The following is a 17868-nucleotide window of genomic DNA, read 5'->3' as shown; positions in this document are numbered from 1 at the left end:
AAGGAAAATTATCTAGGACCACGTGGCTGGTGGATTAGAGAGTGAAGATGAACTAGGAATAGTTTAGGTGAGAGCTATCATCGATTTAAACTAAAATGATGAGGAGAGAAGGGGGAGCAGGAGTAAATAAGAGAGAGAAAGAATTGATCAGATTTGATAATTGAATGCAAAAGAAGGTGAGAGGTAATGTTGACTCTAAAGTTTCCAGCCTCAGTAGCCAGGAGATCACAGATATTATTAAAAGATAGAGTAACTTTGAGAGAAGGTACTGATTTTCAAAAGATAATGAAAGATTCACTTTTGGGAAATGTTCAGTTTGAGGTGACTTGAGTCACCCAATTGGAGATATCTGGAAGGCCATTTGAAATGTAGATGAGTAATTCTAGAGAGAGGTTGGGACTAGAGATATGGATGCAGTATTGTGTCCGAAGTGCTAAGAGCTGAAACTGTGGATAAGATGACTGAAAAACTGGAATAGATGCCTTCTGAGAACAAACCTTGGGAGCTCAAACACATGAGCCTCAGAATACAGGAGACAGACAACACCATGATGAACTGGCAAGCTGCACAGAAATGGCAACCTCTCAGATTCAGAAGGTTTTCTGGATGCACCAACAACTCCCCTCAAAAGATCTCCAAGAGCCCATCTCCACCTTCCAAAATATTGCCCAGCTTACAACCACCTCTGAGAAACTCCCTGATCACTCTACTCAGAAATTAAGCCTCCACCCCAACTCATGAACTTCTATCCAACTTTGTATCATTTTTAAAACTGTGGGCACACATATATCCTTGTGTCATGATTATTTATACAAATGTCAGCCTCTCTGTCCACCTCCTCGACTAGATCCTGTGGGGGACTGGAATTGGCCACCCCAAGATATGTCTCTTTGGCATGAGGATTATTTTGGGCTGGTTACTTTTTAAAAAACTGCAGACAGGAAAGAAACTTTGAAAAGTAGAATTTACTTACCCTTTGTAAGAGACATTTACATTTGTAAAGGAAATCTCCATCTGTAAATGTGTCTCCCTCTCTGTACCAGGAAGAAGGGGAAGACCTTATCTCTAGACACTTTTAATCAATGTGGAAGGCAAGGACTTAAATCTGCATAATAATCTTACTCTTGTTTACTGTACTTGTCTGGAAACCTCCCCCAACATCCTCCTTTGCCTTTAGCTGAAGATGATATTTAAGGTGGTGGCTTCAGCCATTCTGGCAAGTTGCTCAGTTTGCCTGAGCCTCTCCCATGTATACATGTTATAAAACTTTGTTTAGTTTTCTCCTGTTATTCTGTCTCATGTGAATTTAATTCGTTCTCCAGCCAGAAGGACCCAGAGCGGGTAGAGGAAATGTCTTCCTCCCCTACAATCCCTACTTCCCCAAACATTCTACTACTTTTCTGCACCAAGAAAAGAAAACCTTCATTCCTCTTTTGTATTTCTTTCAAATTCTTTGTCTCAAGATTTCTGGTCTTAGCTCATCCCATAGAGAAAGTGTGATAGTATCTGTGAACAGAGGAAGAGGAGGAGAAATTGAAAAGGACAGATGCAAATGCCATCTTCTGCATATTCTTTTCTGATAGATATTTCCTGTTTCTTGAGCATCCAACATGTTAGATGCTACTCAGAATACACAACGAGATACGATCCTCTACATAAATCATTCTATCCTTGGGTGATATGATTCATTTTCATTGATGATTAATTCATGAAACCCTAAGCCTTCCTATTTTTCCCACACACACCCCCCCCCCCAAAGGTTTTAACTTTAAATTACACCTACTCGCCCACTGGGAAAATCAAGTCTCCATCTAACTAGTAAGAAATCTGACAACTAGCTACACCTTAGGCTACAGTAGGTTACCAACATTCAATACTACAGTAATGGTTCTTCTCTAAATTTCTCTTGCCTAAAGCATATTGGAGGGCTTTTTCCTTCTCTGAAAACTATAAAAAAAATTATGAGCTACACACTGGGTCAAACCTGCTCAAATACTATGATTTTAAGTTTAAATTTGTCTTAAGTTAGAGAATTACTCCCCACCCCCACCCCCCGGCCCCGCTCAATTTAAATCTTACAAAAGCTGTGGGTCACTAGCTAGTGTAATTTGAAGTTTTATTTGAGGTTCTAATGGGCCAACTTCATAATCTTCACATGATGAACCTGCAAAGGAGTGAAGGGAGCTGCCAAAGGCTGTCTCCTGCAGCACAATGAAGAGAAAGTTTGTGTGTTAATCCAGAGGAACTGAGCCACTAATCGGAAATTACACAGAGGCAGCCTGAACCCACGTGGAGCACTGGCTGACAATGAGAGCGGCCTGCCTCAGAGCCAGCTTCTTCACAAGATGGAATGCTCCCCATCACTTCAAGTGTTCACACAGGTCAGGTGACAACCCGGAAAGGAGCAGGGAGAGGTGGGTTTGGCCTGAGGGGCCTTCTCAAAGCTACTCTGACTCCAAGATTTGCTTTACTATTAGAAAGAATAGACTAAATCACGGGCGTGTCTTCACCACTTTGGCAGCTTTAAGAAGTAAATAAAAGGAAAAAGAACATTAATCCTGAGCCGGGAGCAAGTCATTCTGATCCCAGTTTGCTCAGCTGTAAAATGAGGAGGTAGACTGGATGCTAAGATAGCCTCAGGTCCTCAGGATGGATAGAGAGAATTCATTTCCCTGTGTCTGCTCCGTTTGCCCAAACGTTGTGGAAAAGGTAAAAAGACACACCGAGGCCCCTGCCCGGTGGGGCTGAACTAATGGCACAGAGCCTGAGCCCAGGTGGAGGACAGATTCTGCACAGATCAGGGGGCCCACAGGCCTCTCCTCTCCACACTCATCACCACTTGCCCCTCAGGACCCAGGAAAACAGCACAGCAAGAGTTGCAACTGAGCCAGGGCAGCCCAAGAAACACTAATAAGTTCATAATGCATCGCTTAAAAGTGTCCCAAATACAGCACGCCACGGTCACTGAGGACACTGTTCAGACTGTTTACAGGCACATGAGTATCCAAAAATATGAACTACAGATTTGCCAATAGTTCCTTTCTATAGTTATGTTTCAGATTTTGAGACATCTCCTGTGCCACGATGTAATCTCTAATTTCAGTGGTATTCCCACAATGAATCCTAAGTGAAAATGGTGTCTGAGGAAAGACCAACGTTCCAAGAAGGAAAAGAGAGCCAGCTCTGATACCGTGTTAGCTGTTCCTATGAGCTAAGCCAGCAGAGCTCTGCTCCCAGGATCTGATCTAAGGACATGGCTCTTACAAGAGCTTCATATTTTACTCGATCCTTGTCATCAAAGAATCATCTCTCCACTAAAGAACAGAAACAAAATTTTTCTTGACATTAAATTTAATAACAAGTATAAGGATTAATGATACTAAGACATCACTTCAAAGACGTGCAAAGTTTTCTGTGGTTTACTGAAGTACAAATCTTACATAAAGTTAGGTGACTAATTACAAACCGATTCTAACACCTTTTCTTTCAAAATAGAAAACAATTCCGAATAGAGTAAATATTGCTTTTAATATGAAGTCTTTAAAGAAGGAGTTATATTCTGGCACATAACAGCTCTTGTCTCCCTGGGTCCTCGGGGGGTCCCTATCCAGTACTCTTTGAAGCAGAGGTGAGAACAAAAGCCCTAAGCACACCTGGAATTATTCTGTCCACACCTGTCGGCTCTCTTTTAGCAAAAGCTGCTGCCATGGGGACATAGGTCAATTCACCCTGAGGTTAATTTTTTTTCTGTAAGAAATCAAAACCTTAACTTCTTGCTTAGAAAGAAATATACTGGACCATATGAGATTTTTTTAGCACATATGCTTCCTCTAAAAGAGAAATATGCCACTGGGAATTTTACTACTAAAAATGATGACAAATAGTTGCTCCTATATTTAAAAATCTTCAGACTGTTAATATACACATGCATATCCAAAAATACGAGTTACACATGTGCAAATAGTTCTTTATTATATTCGCATTTCAGACTTTGAGACATCTCCTGTGCCATGATATGCCCCTAATTACAGTGATACTCCTACAATGAAGCCTGCATGAAAGCAGGGTTCAGACACATCACCTTCAGGAAACCAAGCGAGCACAGAACCTCTCAGAAACTGCTTACAAACACATCAAGAGAACAGAAAACGAAAGGCATTACTTATAGGAATAACTAGGTAGACCAAAATTTAGAACTGTAAAGGTACAAATGTTCCACACATCATCTCTGTAAACCTAAGAAAAGACAGAGAAAGAACAAGCTTGGAGAAAGGCAGTTGAAAAAACAATATAAAATCAATCTCATTCTCAATCTCTCTTCCCTTCCCCCTCCTCTCGCGCTCTCTCTCTCTCTCCCCCCCTCTCCCTCTCTCATTACTCCAGCTTGATTCAACTACCATAATCCCTTCAAAATAGCTCTCCACAGAAAACCCCTAAGACTTTCCTGGCCCCTGGCAAATTCTTGCGAACCAACATCTGAGATGTCATGGCTTCAGATCCAATAAGAATGACTTTGAAGTTGACCAGGCTGAGATGGGGTTTGGTCATCAAAGGCTTAACCTAATGGGGCAGCCTCCAGATCTTCCCTGGGGACAGTGGCTGCTGTGACTTGCTCGAGGCTTTAATTCACTCTTTACAGTTTACAACATCGGTCTCAGGAACCAGCCTCAAGTGGCATCATCTCACCTAATGGGACTTTTCTGGGCACAGACTTGAAGAAGCTCAGCCATGCTTTCCTATTTCTAACATCGTTTAGTGATCTTGTAGAAATTCAGCCAAATGCTCCACCAATATGGAGGAATGACAGGTAATCGGAGGTGACAGAAATGATTCTTTCCACTAATATTTCACACCTAATATGTTTCACGACAGCACAATGTGGTAACACCTTTTTTGGATCTTTCTTTGCCTTCTTACTTAGAAACCGCAAAGCAAAGGGCTCCTGGAATCAGTGCCTGGATAAGCCATTTTCTAGATTTAAGAGTAACTCAAAAGTCTTTTTCTGCCACATTAACTCCCCATAACTGAGAAAACGACAGTGCCAAATAGGCTTTTTGTCTTCAGTAGATTATTTTTTAAAGTCCCAACAATGGTAGATTAAGGTAGTCAACCTCCAGTCTTAGTTTATTACGCCAATAAAATGAAACACTGTAACACCCACTTGCTGTTCACCTTCTGCGCGCCCGAGGGCATCTTCCCCCAGCAGCGCGGGCGGGCCCCTCACCCGCACCCCCACCCCCACCCCCACCTCCACCCACCCCGCGCGCCCCGCTTACGGTTGGCCAGGCGGCTCTGCTCGGGCTGCGCGCTGTCCGCCGACTGGGTGCTGGAGACCGAGGACACGCTGGAGCTCCGCACGAAGCCAAACGCCGCCAGCTTGGCTGCCGGAAGACGCGAGTACCCGGGAGGACGCAGGCCAGATTTGGGTAGATTGGATTTCGCAGCATTTGAACTGGAGGCTTTCTTCAAATCTGCTAAAATGAACCCAAACCAAAAAATAGATGTATATATTCTCAGTTGACAGCAAGATAAAGAATACACAGATTGTGAATACTAATCCAGCTCTATCATAAACAGACCACAATTAATCTTGCAGCGTCCAATTCAGCACGTTCACAAATACATCTTTGGGAGAAAGGCCCCTCAGTGGGGGCCGGGTGCTTCAGAGAACTGCAATAGGAGGAGAGGCAGCAAGCCAATGAGACAAGGACAGACAACTAACCCTATTATATGGCCACAAAGAAAGTTATACAGTGCTCAGGAAGCTGAATGGAATGAGAAACGCTTACTGTTGCACATTACCCTAAAATTGTGAAGTTGAGACACACCTTGAAGTCTGACATACAATGGGCAAAGAACCCTTATGGAAATATTCATTAGCAGTTACAACCAGTATGTGATAAGTCATAGAATCAGGTACAAAGAATCATTTACTAACCTTTGGTTGGTTGTAGGAATGAGTGGAAAGAGCACAGACTGTGGAGCTGGCCAGGCTAAATCTCGTCTCTGCCAATCACTAGCTGTGTAACCTTGGGCCCTCAGAACCACAGCTGCCTCCCAGGAAAGGAACAGGGAGGATAAAACGGGCCTCCCAGATTTAGTGTAAGTATTACTGCCTGTAACACAGAACTTGATAGGTGCTCAAATAATGCCAGGTTTCTTTTCTCCCTTTTCCGTTATCTGTCTCCAGGTTAGTGCAAACTTCAAAATTAGTTCCCAGATATGTACAAAGCCAGCTAATTTTGAAATAATAAAACATCATGCTATGAATCCATCACCTCAGTGCCACTGTGTCTGAGCTGGACTCCAGCCATAGCCACGGGGATGATCATCCCAACACTACGAGAGGTCTCTCGATACCAGATAGAACCAGAATATTATCAGCACACAAATGCTCTTTAATACGAAATGTAAAAGGAAAAAGGGCCAAGCATCCTAGTATTCTGTATAATTGTTCTAGTCAAGCCACTCAACAGCTTTCACTGCAGCCCCATTTACCATGACTGCTTAAACGCAGATCCTTCAACAGTGTTCTTACTCTGTAGCCAATTCTTTATTATTTACTAGAAGATTAACCAGGTTGCAGATTAATAATTTTAAAAAATGGGCCATTTGTAAAAAATTCAGTCTAAAAATCAATGAAGAATTTGTATATTAGAAAGTGTCTATGTGTGGAAATATAAAGAGAACCGACAGATGCCAGGCTGGGCCTATGGTGCCTCTTTCTCTAGGAGCAGCTCCCCTTAAGAGTGAAGTTGTGCCCAGCTGCGTGTCCAGGTGAAGGGGGAATCTGAACATCCACAGGTTTGCTGACTCCAGGGCCAGGACTCAGAGGGGGAAGAATCAGGTGAGTGCAGAAGGAAGAGGGAACAGAGAGCGGGGGCTGCAAATGCGCCCAACTCAGGTCTGTCCTAATGCTTGGAAGAAATGCTCAAATAAGACAAAGAAGAAATAGTCACTGGTTAATAAGTAGTAACGGTCCTTCTATATCAGCAATTAAATGTCATGTTCAACGCCTTTAAGTTGTTGTTGTAATATTACTGTGCCTACTTTTAGATGATATCCCCAGAAAATGAAATTGTCCCCACACATCAGATATTATTTTCACAATAAGTTTATGCCAAATCAATTTTGGGTGATGCCTATAAAACAGTAAAAGAGTTGCTAAAAATCAGATGTGATTTCAACAATAAGTGAACACAGTTTGATACTATTTTCAGTTATATATAACCTCCTTCCTAACCCAGTTAATCAATAATTGACTTAAGATTATATAAGATCAAGTAATAAGAATATGAATATTTTTCCTAGAAAACAAACCCATATTTGGGAAGGAAGGAAAAGTCAGAATTCCTAACAGACCACCTTGGCACACAGGTTCATTCATTTAATATTTATTTAAGTATGAAAACTACGTTTATTAAACCATTACATAAGGCAATCAAGCCACTGAAAATGGTCAGAGATATTTATCGTATTCTACCCTAACCTAAATTCAATCACTGTCCATCAGTAGAAAGGTGGCAGTTGAACATATGGAGAGAGGAGAATCGACAACACAGGACTCCAAGTACACAGGAAGTTGGTCTCTAAATGACTTTTTAGCTTTCACTTTCCCTTAATCCAGCTTTTCCTTTTAATAAAGGCACACATTGTGTGTGTGCATGTGTCTGTGTGTGTGTGTGTGTATGTTTAGGCTACTTGAAGTATGCTTGCCCCAACTCTGTGTATATAATTTAATGTAACATACTATATATCAAGTTACTATACCACGGTCTCTCCTTCCACCAGACAAATCTCACGAATAGCGTACACACCTTCAGGGTTTGGAAGAGCAGGTCTTACTCTTTATACACCACCAGTTCCTAGCACAGTGGTTTTGACAAGTTATTATTCAATCAAGTTTAGTTGAAGTGTGCATTAGCCAGGTTTGCACTACATTAATTTAGGCCACGGTATGAGTTGAATACCTCCACTAGCCTCTGCATGAGAACTAGTCTGAAGGGGAGCTCAAAACTCTGCTTTTTAAACGAGCACCCAAGTGATTCCTATTCAGGTAGTCCCTGGCCCGCACTTTGAAAACTTCAACAGAAGATATCAACTCACGCTGTGAAATGATTACATTCAGTTGCCCTGATTGAATATGCCTTAATTTATTCTTAGTTTCTTATAAAAAGGACTTAATGATAGGGGCTGGCCCAGTGGCACAGCAGTTAAGTGCACAAGTTCCGCTTCGGCAGCCTGGGGTTCACCGGTTCAGATCCCGGGTGCGGACATGACACTGCTTGGCACACCATGCTGTGGTAGGCATCCCACATATAAAGTAGAGGAAGATGGGCATGGATGTTAGCTCAGGGCCAGTCTTCCTCAGCAAAAAGAGGAGAGTTGGCAGCAGATGTTAGCTCAGGGCTAACCTTCCTCAAAAAAAAAAAAAAAGGACAATTATAAAAATATGCAGGCCTTACTACTTTTCAAACAAGTCCAACATGTCAGAGCAATATATTTTTTCAAGTATTTAGTGTCCCTGGACTATTCAAGAATACAGACTTTGACAGAAATAATGTATCGAGGTGCTTAGTAATCCCTCAATAAATAAATGATAGCAATTAATATTATAATAAAACTGAGGAGACATGTAAGAGAGGGAACTTCCACAATGGTGGCATGAGGAGCTCCATGGATACCTTGTCCAGGGAAACAACATAATTGGTGAAAATTATTTTTAAAAAACAACAATCTTTTAAAATCTCTGGAAATTGTCCTAAGAGCATATAGCAAATAAAGAAAACTTTATATAAGAAAATCAACTAAATCTCCTAAGAACACTGAGAGTGAATGGCACTTGAGCCACGACTCACTCCCTTCCTTCCCCGCACCCCATCCATGTCAGCATGATGAAAGCTCCATTCGGGGGGGGGCGGGGGGGGGGGGCTACGGCTAAGATGACGGATCTCCTCTCCCCCTAGCTAAGAGCTACACTACCTCACTCAGAGAGGCAGGCCACCATCACTTCCCATCCCCATGCCCATCTCTTCCCCCCAGGTCTATGCTGCAGAGGCTAAATTACTTGCAAGTGTGGCCTAGAGGTCAGGGGACCCTTCTTTCAGGCAGCCTCAAGAAAGAAAGCAAAGCAAAGCAAAGGTACTACCCCAGGCAGAGCAAGTCAAAAATACTGGGACCCTGATCACTGTTGTCCTGGCTCACTTGTAGACTATAGGTTCAATACCAGGAGAAGCAAAAGAGAAAACTAGAAGCTACTGTCCCTGCCTAACACCCACTTGTAAATCAGGAATGTCACCCCAAAAGAAACAGACCATTGTCCCACCTCCACCCCCCCACCCCCACCCCAGCAGAACCCTAACTAAGAGATTTTGCCCAAGGGTAGACACAGGCCATAAGAACAAAGATTGCTGAAGCACTCTACAAAGAAACTGACTTTATTTGGAATACAGTGAGGGAGAAGTTCAAGCATAAGGGCACTCTTGAAAACAATGGATTTTTTTTTTTTCCTGAGGAAGATTTACCTTGGGTTAACATCTGTTGCCAATCTTCCTCTTTTCTTTTTTCGCTTGAGGAAAATTAGCCCTGAGCTAACATATGTGTCAATCTCCCACTATTTCATATGTGGGTTGCAGCCCATGGCTGACAAGTGATGTATGTCCACACCCAGGATCCAAACCTGTGAACCCAGGTGGCCAAAGTGGAGCACACCAAACTTAACCACTATGCATGGGACCAGCCCTGAAAACAATGGAGATTTTTGATGGTAAGCAATAAAGAAGAGGCTAGTAGCTCCATGAGAGCAAGAAGATAAACTGTAGGTAAGCTAGTTTACCAAAGAGAACCAGTGAAAGAGCTAAGAAGAGCCTTCCAGGGGTCAGAATAACCTCAAAGAATGGCTTTCACCCCTGAAAAGAGGCCTGAATTTAATTGGATCAGACTGTGGAGCAATTTATGGCTGAGTAGTATTCCATTGTGTATATATACCACATCTTCTTTATCTATTCGTGCCTTGATGGGCACCTAGGTTGCTTCCAAGTCTTGGCTATTGTGTATATTTGCAAACCATATATCAGATAAAGGGTTAATATCCGAAATATACAAAGAACTCATACATCTCAACAACAAAAAAACCTACAATCCAATTAAAAAGTAGGCCAAAGATCTGAACAGAGATTTCTCCAAAGAAGATATACAGATGGCCAACAGGCATATGAAAAGATGCTCAACATCATTAGCTATCAGGGAAATGCAAATCAAAACTACCATGAGGTATCACCTCACTCTAGTCAGAATGGCTATAATTAACAAGACAGGAAACAACAAATGTTGGAGAAGATGTTGGGAGAAGGAAAGCCTCGTACACTGCTGGTGAGAGTGCAAACTGATGCAGCCACTATGGAAAGCAGTATGGAGTATCCTCAAAAAATTAAGAATAGATCTCCCATATGATCCAGCTATCCCACTGCTGGGTATTTATCCAAAGAACTTCAAAATGCAAAGGCATAAAGATACTTGCACCCCTATGTTCACTGCAGCATTATACACAATAGCCAAGACATGGAAGCAACCTAGGTGCCCATCAAGGGACAAATGGATAAAGAAGATGTGGTAGTTATACACAATGGAATACTACTCAGCCATAAGAAATGATGAAATCCGGCCATTTGTGACATCATGGATGGACCTTGAGGGTATTATGCTGTGTGAAATAAGTCAGAGGGAGAAAGTCAAATACCGTATGATCTCACTCACAAGTAGAAGATAAAAACAACAACAAACAAACACATAGCAACAGAGATTGGATTGGTGGTTACCATGGGGGAAAGGAGGGAGGGCAAAAGGGGTGATTGGGCTCACATGTGAGGGGATGGACTACAATCAGTTTTTGGGTGGTGAACATGATGTAATCTACACAGAATTCGAAATATATTATGATGTACATCCGAAAGCTATATAATGTTATAATCCAATGTTATTGCAATTAAAAAAAATAAAAGAAAAGCAAAAGAAAATGAATACACGCCATACCAAAACTTACGGGAAGTAACTAAAGCAGTACTTAGAAAGAAAGTTGTATCTGTAAATGCCTACAATAAAAAGGATGTCAAATCAATAAAGTAAACTTTCACCTAAAGACACTGAAGAAAGAAGAGCAAACTAAACCTAAAACAAGCAGAAGGAAGGAAATAGTCAACATCAGAGTAGAATTCAATGAAACCAAGGGAAAAACAATAGAGAAATCAACTAAATCAAAAGCTGTTTCTTAGAAAGATCAATAAAGCTGACACACCTTTAGCTAGACTGACCAAGAAAACTAAAGAAGACTCAAATTAAGTCAGGAATGAAAGAGGGGACATCACTACTGATCTTGCAGAAATAAAAAGAATTATAAGGAAATATTATGAACAACTATATCTCAACAAATTAGATAACCTAGAGAAGTAGACAAATTTCAGAAAGACAAAGTATGAAAACTGACTCAAGAAGAAACAGAAAATCTGAATATACTTATAACAAAGAGATTGAATTAGTAATCCAAAAACTTCCCACAAAGAAAAGCCCAGGACCAAATATCTTCACTTGTGAAGTCTACCAAGCATTTAAAGAAAAATTTATACCAATTCTTCAGAAATTATTCCAAAAAAAGAAAAAGAACACTTCCAAACTAGTTCTATGAGGCCAGTATTACCTTGATACCAAAACCAGACAAAAATATCATGAGAAAAGAAAACTACAGACCAATATCACATGTAGATGCAAAATTCTCACCAAAATACAGCAAACTGAAACCAGCCACATATAAAAAGGATTACGTATCATGACCAAGCGAGCTTTATCCCAGGAATGAAAGATTGATTTAAGATGGAAATTGATCAATGTACTATACAATATTAATAGAATAAAGAAAAACCGCACGATCATCTCAATAGATGCAGAAAAATCACTTGACAAATTCCGACAGCACTTCATGATAAAACACTTAACAAACTAGGAATAAATGAAAATATCCTCAACCTGCTAAGGACAAATGCACAGCTAACATCATACTCAAAGGAAAAAGACTGAATGCTTCCCCAAAGACCAGGAACAAGACAAGGATGTCTGCTCTCACTGCTTCTACTCAACATTTTACGGAAGCTTCTAGCCAGGGCAATTAGGCAAGAACATAAAGTAAAAGGCACGCAGATTGGAAACAAGAAGCAAAGCTTTCTCTATTTGTAGATGACACGATCTTGTGTATAGAAAACACTATGAAATCTACTAAAAACTATGCAAACTAACAAATGAGTTCAGCAGGTTTGCAGAATACAGTTCAATATGCAGTTACCGAGTCTCAAACCTCACGCACCCTTCTAAATTCCCCACCCCCTTCTTTCCCACATCTAGGACAGCTGATAAGAAAGTCCCACGCTCCCTCCTTTGACACTGGCAGGAGATTCAAACTACACAAGCCCCTGCCCACTTCCTTGGGAACCCTCTCCCTGCCCCACCCCCTAAGAACAATAAAAAAGCGGACCCAGTGTCCTTTCCTTGCTCTCTCAAGCCATTTCAGACATGTCTGAAAGGCCTGCCCTGCTCTCCCCAGAGACCTATATTATGTAAGTGACAAACTTCCTCCTACCCTCCTGCTTTGTGTATGGCATCAGTCTTGACGTCCAAACCAAACTTTGGGTGGGGGTCCATCCTACCTCTGCAGAGTGGCCACAACAATAGGTGCTATGGCCAGGGTACTGAGACAGTGACCTTCTTTCTTCACACAGGGGTTCTTTCTTCTTGCTTTGCACGCTAACTGGCTCAGCTGCCTGCGGGTGAGCATGCCCTTGAGCTGCTGCTTGCTAGCCAGCTCATGATTTGAGTCATGCTGGTCTGTACTGCATTAGCGAGTCCTGCAGAGCCTCTGTTACAGATTTACCTGACCTAAGTTGGAAGTTTCAATAACCAATTGGTTTTTAAGGACAAGAATACGGGATTGGGGTGGGGTCCTTCTTAAAGTAGCCTTGGCTCATGGTATCTTAGCCTGCACCTATCTGTATGTCTTAGAATGAAGGTGTGACTGATGCTAGGCTCAGGGGAAAGACTGCCCTGTGCTAATACAGGCCCACTGGCTGGCCACTCACAAAAATGAAGTATTTGGGGGAAAAAAGACAAAAAGAAAACAAAAAGTCATTATGTGAAGTGCTGAGGTCTGCACTCCTAAAAGCAGATGTCTCAGCCGGACCCTAAACACCTCTGTTGCTGCTGCCTATGCCTCTGTTGCAACAAAAATCCTGATCCTCAGGGTTCTAGAGAAAAACACCCAAGCCATCTCTGTGGCACAGCAAAGGGGTTACTTCAAACCCCACTTCAGCCCAGGGTCCTAAAATGCTATAAAGTAACACTGCCACAGGGGAGGTCTCCAGCCCAGATTTGAGGATCTCTGAAGGAAATTTATAAATATAAGCAGAGTAGAGACCACTCCCAGTAAAAACAACACAGGAAAAAAAGAAAGGGAGTGAGGGGAAAAGAGAGAGAGAAAGAAACCTGGATACAGGAGAAGCAGCAAAAAACTGAAACAGATGTCCATAGTTGGACCCGACTGTAAATCCATTTTTTTTTCTTTCCTTGAGGAAGATTAGCCCTGAGCTAACGTCTGTTGCACTCTTCCTATATGTTGTATGCAGGATGTCTCCACAGCATGGTTGATGAGTGGAGTAGGTCCACACCCAGGATCCGAACCTGCAAACTCAGGCCGCCGGAGAAGAGTGCACGGAACTTTAACTACTCTGTCACGGGGCCAGGCCCAATCCAAAATTCACTAAAAGAACTTCTACAACAAAAGATAAATGGGCACTGACTTTTGTACCTCTACAACAGAACTTCTGAACTAAGTTTAACATCTGCTTAAATGCACCAATTGGCAAACCTTCATGACCTTAATCAATACTGGGGCTCAAACTACAGTTACAGCTGGGCATCTCAGTAAATTTGAACAATGTATCCCCTGTAACATTCTATAACCATAAGGGAGTTACTGAACAAAAAATAGAGAACACAGAGGTATGCTTCACCTCAACCACAAGAATGATCGTCTTGACGAAATTCCCCAGCCATAGCATCCATTGCCCTAAAACATCCCACAGTGGGCACGAACACTTAATGGTTAATAAATTTAAATAAATTCGGTTTTTGACACATACAAATTGGCTTGACAAAATGAGACCCCATGGATACCTCCAAGTAAAGTAGCTAATATGACTCAATGTAAATTAAAACAGAGCCTACAAGGACTGAAACCCATTATACAAGACCACTGCTTCTCCACTTAACAACCCAATTTGGCCTGTCCTTAAACCTGGAATGAATGACACCTCACAGTGGATTATGCAACCTTAATGCTATTGTGCTACTCATTAAGGCCTCCGGACTCAATATTATTGAAATTAGAGACTCCATCCAATCAGAAACTGGAAAATATTTTGCTATCATAGATTTGGCTAAAATGTTCTGTTCAGTTCCCATTTCGACAGACTCTCAGTCACAATTTTCCTTTGCTTCCAAAGGGACACAACACATCTTTACATGGCGGCTACCTCAACAGCCTTGCCATCACAGGCGATCTTTTCAGGCTAGATCATGACTGCATCCAGCCTTCTCTGGGAGCACAGGTCTGACCCTACATTGATGACATCCTCCTCTGAGGACCTTCATTTGACACACTCATTCGGGACATACATTACTCACAAAAAAGGGATGAGCCATTGCCCTATGCATAGTGCAAGGCCCTGCCACCTTCGCTAAATTCCTGAAAATTCTGTGGTAAGCTGTGGGATACTCCAGCCCTGACACTGTCAAGAAACAGCTAGTGATCCTATCAGCATCCAAAATAATAAAAGAAGCCAAGGACCTTCTAGGCTTTTTTGGGTTCAAGAGGCAAAATATTCTCCATATGCAAATTTTACTTAAGCCCATTTATGCTGTTACTTGCAAATCGGCCCGACTTCATTGGGGTCCTTGCCAACAAAAGGCTCTAGAATCTGTCCCATTTGCAATCAATACATACTGCCCTGTGACCACTAGGCTCCCTCCCTGTAGAGGCTTTAGTATGCCTCCTGGAGACTCTAGACCACCCATAATGGTTATAAGTGGCCCATGGGATTCTGACGCAAGAAAATATCCTCCTTGGCTATGCACTATATGATATTAGAGTGGCAACCGCTGACTTCAGGCTGGTCTCTCCTGAAAAGAGAAGCTCTCATCTGCCCTGAAACTGTGACCCTCCAGACCCCGGTCCTCACTATACCTTAAGTTACAGAAGGGGCATCCCACAAGCTCAGCACAGACAGCGAGGCCTTCTTGGTACAGAATGGAGCCAAACCTGGGCCTCCTGGCATATCCCACCTGTGGGAGGGCGTGACCTCCCTGTTCTCACTCCCTTGCCTGATGCCACAGTGCTGGAGGAGGTCACGCCTCTCTCAGACCCGTTGGCCACCTGGGGAGCCCTTTCAGATCAACTTTTGAACAGCAGAGGGAGTCTGTACACTTTAAGGATAGAACCATCACCATCACACTTGACAGAGCTTGTAGAGCTGCTGCTTTTCATCCCTTAAGCAAGATGTCCCTGATAAAAGATGGAACCCAAGGGTCAGTCCAATTAGACAAACTTCAGACAGTCATCTCACACTGGACGTTCTGCTCAAAAGTTGGTCCCATCTGCACATTTTTACGCTCTTGGGCCACTGTCAATAGTCTAGCTGTCTGATCCAGCCAACGGCAGCAACAATTCTCTGTTCAAGGTCGCCTCTTTTGGAGTAAGAAAGAACAAACCTGTGAGAATCTCTGTGTCACAGAGACCCAAAATATAAATCAAGTTCACACATGTTTCTCCATCTACTACTAGCCACGATACAAGGCCTCACAAAGACAGTCCTTATCCATGTTTGGAGTTCCAAACATCACTGATAGTGAACAAGGCAATCATTTTGCTTCTCGGAATCCACAATACTGGGCTCTTGAAGCATTCAACAGAACTTTCGCCTTCCTTACTGGCCTCAGGCTGCAAGCCTAAAAGAGCGCCATAATGGCTTACTAAACAAGTTCAAATTCAGTTAAACGAAATATAGTACATTTTAGTCATCAGTCAAACATCAGGGCTCTCCCTCTCCTGACATCTGGGAAAGCTTATAAGAAAGCCTGGCACTGCATCCTTTGGTGCCCATGGGAAAGTAGAACTACGCAAGAGCCTACCAAACATGCACCCTGGCCGGCACCCTACCACAGCGAAACCCCAAGTGATTCACCTTTCCTTGCTCTCTCTCAAGCCATTTTGGACCTGCTGGGGAGGCCTGTCCTGCTCTCCTAAGAAATCTCAACTGTGAAAATAATAAAGCTTTTCATACCATCTTGCAGTATGTGTGTGGTATCATCAATCTCCACTAGGAAAGTGAAGCAAATGAGGGTTTTCCAGTTAGTTGTGTAAGGTATCTATGCAATCACCTCACTGGTGAAGTTCCAACTATGTGAGAACCAAAGTACAGGCATTTTACTTGTACTATTTTACTTATACCAAAGTGTCTGAAAATATGAAATGCACTGCTTTTAGACTACAAAGCTACTTCATGAAAAGGCTGCTCTGTAATATTGCACTTTGCTTTACTATAAATCCAAGTTACCTGAATATTCTACTACTACTAAATGGGAATCCAAGCAAGCTAGGGTATGGGTCCATCTACTTCTTCACGGTGGCTACAATAGGAATAAATTTAACAAAAGAAGTGTAAAACTTATTGTCTGAAAACTACAAAACATTATTGAAAGAAATTAGAGGAGATACAAATAAATGAAAAGATATTCTGTGTTCATGGATTAGAATACTTAATATTGTTTTTTCATTTGTTTTGAGGAAGAATAACCCTGAGCTAACTACTGCCAATCCTCCTCTTTTTGCTGAGGAAGACTGGCCCTGAGCTAACATCCCATGCCCATCTTCCTCTACTTTATATGTAGGACGCCTACTACAGCATGGCATGCCAAGTGGTGCCATATCCGCACCTGGGATCCAAACCGGCAAACCCCAGGCCGCCAAGAAGCGAAACACGCGAACCTAACCGCTGCACCACCAGGCCGGCCCCTTAATATTGTTAAGATGGTAATACTCTGAAAACTGATCTACAGATGCAATGCAATCTCTATCAAAATCCTGACAAAATTTATCAGAAACTGACAAACTGATCCTAAAATTCACATGGAAATTCAAAGGACGGAGAATAATCAAAATAATCTTGAAAAACAAGAACAAAGTTAGAGGGATCACACTTCCCAATTTCAAAATTCAGTATAAAGTAATCCAGACAGTAGAGTAGTAGAATAAGGACAGACACATAGTTTAATGTAACAGAATTGAGATTCCAGAAATAAACCCAACATTTACGGTCAACTGAATCCCGCCAAGGCTGCCAAGATCATTCAATGGGGGAAAGAATAGTCTTTTCAAGAAATGGTGCTGGGACAACTGGATAGACATATGCATAAGAAGAAGCTAGACTACTACCTCAAGCCAGATTAAAAACAACTCAAAATGGATTAAGGATCTCAATGTAGGTGGTAAAGTTATAAACTTTTAGAAGAAAACATAGATATAAATCTTCATGCCCTCATGCTAGGCAATAATTTTTTATATATGACATGAAAAGCTATAGCAACAAAAGAAAAAATAGATAAATTGAATATCATCAAAATCGAAAGCTTTTATGCTTTCTGTGTCAAAGGACACTATCAAGAAAGTTAAAAAAAAAAAACCTAAGAATGAGAGAAAATATTTGTAAATTATATATCTGATAACTGTCTAGTATCCAAAATGCATAAATAACTATACAACTCAACAATGGA

At 41.8% G+C, this 17868-nt stretch overlaps 1 protein-coding gene across 3 annotated transcripts in view; it reads right to left on the bottom strand.

The window, feature by feature from the left end:
- The window catches only part of MTUS2 (microtubule associated scaffold protein 2), a 560716-nt gene that overhangs the window by 323392 nt on the left and 219456 nt on the right, over positions 1-17868 (bottom strand). For 2 of the 3 annotated variants that reach the window (XM_070520454.1, XM_014843839.3), the window contains one exon: positions 5277-5471. In XM_070520454.1, the coding sequence (XP_070376555.1) occupies positions 5277-5471 (195 nt within the window). Of the gene's footprint in view, positions 1-5276; positions 5475-17868 lie in introns of all 3 variants that reach the window. The other variant, XM_014843838.3, reaches the window with a different exon arrangement.

Source organism: Equus asinus, chromosome 11, assembly GCF_041296235.1.
Source record: "Equus asinus isolate D_3611 breed Donkey chromosome 11, EquAss-T2T_v2, whole genome shotgun sequence".
NCBI lineage: Eukaryota > Metazoa > Chordata > Mammalia > Perissodactyla > Equidae > Equus > Equus asinus.
This window is presented reverse-complemented; position numbering and strand designations above follow the sequence as displayed.